This window comes from Lontra canadensis, unplaced genomic scaffold (assembly GCF_010015895.1).
Source record: "Lontra canadensis isolate GAN:19392208 unplaced genomic scaffold, GSC_riverotter_1.0 scaffold142, whole genome shotgun sequence".
NCBI classification, from domain to species: Eukaryota; Metazoa; Chordata; class Mammalia; order Carnivora; family Mustelidae; genus Lontra; species Lontra canadensis.
In genome coordinates this window covers 2,206,900-2,208,990 of record NW_022631136.1, presented here as the reverse complement: position 1 = coordinate 2,208,990, position 2,091 = coordinate 2,206,900, and the positions used below count along the sequence as shown (strand labels likewise).

Sequence of the window (2,091 nt, the reverse complement as noted above, 5' to 3'; positions counted from 1 at the left end):
AGGAAGAGCAGCTCCTGCAGGAAAGGGAAGAACAGCTGCGCCGCCAGCAGGAGGAGCAGCAGAGGCGCCGTGGCCAAGTCTGGGAGAAAGGAGACATGGGCAGTCGGCAGTCTCTGGAGCCTGGCAAGCGTCAGTTTGCCAGTGTCCCGGTGCGCTCCAGCCCTCTCTATGAGTACATCCAAGAGCAGAGATCTCAGTACCGCTCATAGGATGCTGCCAATATCCGGACACCTACCAAAGCTTCCAGCAAAAGAAAATGAGGAACACTGGATACCAAATGACTCAAATGTTTCTGGTTGTGGGAGAACTCTCTGATGTTCCAAAATCTTTTTTTTCCAAAACCTTAAACTACACTTATTTCATGAACCTTTTACTCTTGCCTTTTATTCTTCCTGAAATAATTCTTTACTGCAGGGTGTCTTTGCTCTTTGGTGCAGATATGGTGTGCATTTTTAAAAAACATAATTTGTTTAAGGAGTTCTGTTTGGAGAACGTTAATTTGTTGCTTTCCAAAGTAGCAAGAATATGATTTAAGATTCAAAAATAACTGGGTCGTTTTTTTTTTTTAATGGTTGATCCATCATTTGGAGAGTTTCAATATTTTTAATGTTCAGTTGGTATTTCTTCTTGAGCCTAAACCACATTAGTACTTACCTCCAAATAGACTGGCTTTTGTGACATAATTAGCACAGATTCTGCAAGAGGACTGAATTTTTACAACCTTGAAGCGCACAGGGGGAGTGACTTCTACAGAAAAACTCCCTCTGAAATCAGCCCCTAACTGAAAGAAATATCTGTTATGAAGAAGGTTTAGCTTCAAGACTTAGAATTTGAATTAGATTTTTTTTCCACACTTCATAAACACTTAAAATATCATGGAGCAAAAGCAAGCTGTTTCTCAAACAACTCCAGAGTTCAAATTTTAAAACTCTCTACTGTAGTCTATAGTGCTCAGTTTCTTTTCCCCCAGTCTTTGATGAGTTTGAGAATTTTACTACCTTTGTTCATTTTAACTGAGAAGTAAACTGCTCAGGATCCTGTAAACATCTATTTATGTCTAGAGCCAATAAGCAATCACAGCATTTTGGGGGAGAGAAAGGGAAAATTTGTGAACAGAAGGGCAAGTTCCTAGAGGCCCTTAGATAAGACCCATCAGCCCACAATCCTTTGAGGCTTATTGATACTACCTTGGAGATGTTCTTATTGGAATGATTGGACTATGTAAAAAATAAAAAATGTTTGGCAAATAATTACTTTTGTCTGTTTTGATTATGCATCAAATCATAGTTCAAGATCTAATGGTCTGTAACTGATGTAATATCCCACATAAGGGTATTTGGCTACTATTGTCTATGTCTAAATATGAAAAAGGAAAAAAAAAACTATTTTTCCCTGTAAGGTTGAATCCTATATTCTTTGCATCTCCAAGTTGCAATTCTCTTTCCAAGTGTTTTTATTCTTGACCCCACAACTTTCTATTCTAGCAGTGACTCACTAGTCATGACATTATAAAACGTTATTTGAATAATGTGTTTATACAAAATTATTTGTATAATGTCTTTGTTAATTCTTCCTTCTGATAATACAGCAGCTTCTTGGTCTCTGATGTCTGATAAGCCAAAGTAAAAAATTTCCTAAAAGTTCAGCTCAATATTATAGAAATTATAGATTATCTATTGACTTAAGCAACATAATCCATGAGGTGACACAGTCAGAAGATGCTTAATACTAATCAGGCCAAAGTATAAAATTGTTATCTAATAATCCAAACCCCCCTGTGCCACCTGCTAAAAACTCTACATTCAGCATTTACACCTTAGTAACTAGGAATAAGTCCAGGAAGGCCCTGATCGAGGAAAGGATCATTTCTAATTGTGAGGGTCATGGGTGAGAAGATGTTCTAAGTTACAAACGCTTAACATTTTGATCAATGGTAGAGACAATAAAGCAAAGCCTATAGCTCCCGAGAATCATTCTGATAGAGTAAGGTGACATTTTCTGCAAGGAGCACTGGGCTCTTGCTCACTTTAACACAAATAGCAGGTACCCACAAAAGACAGAACCTGGGAATCCCCTGATATTACCTTGGAA

The 2,091-nt window shown here is 37.8% G+C and overlaps 1 protein-coding gene across 1 annotated transcript in view; it reads left to right on the top strand.

Moving 5' to 3' along the window:
• TCHH (trichohyalin) overlaps positions 1–432 on the top strand; it is a 4,749-nt gene extending 4,317 nt beyond the window's left edge. Inside the window, exon 4 of the mRNA XM_032843571.1 lies at positions 1–432. This exon is cut by the window's left edge and continues 1,091 nt beyond it. Within this exon, the coding sequence (XP_032699462.1) occupies positions 1–209 (209 nt within the window). The 3' untranslated portion in view covers positions 210–432.
• The last annotated feature ends 1,659 nt before the right edge of the window (positions 433–2,091 follow it).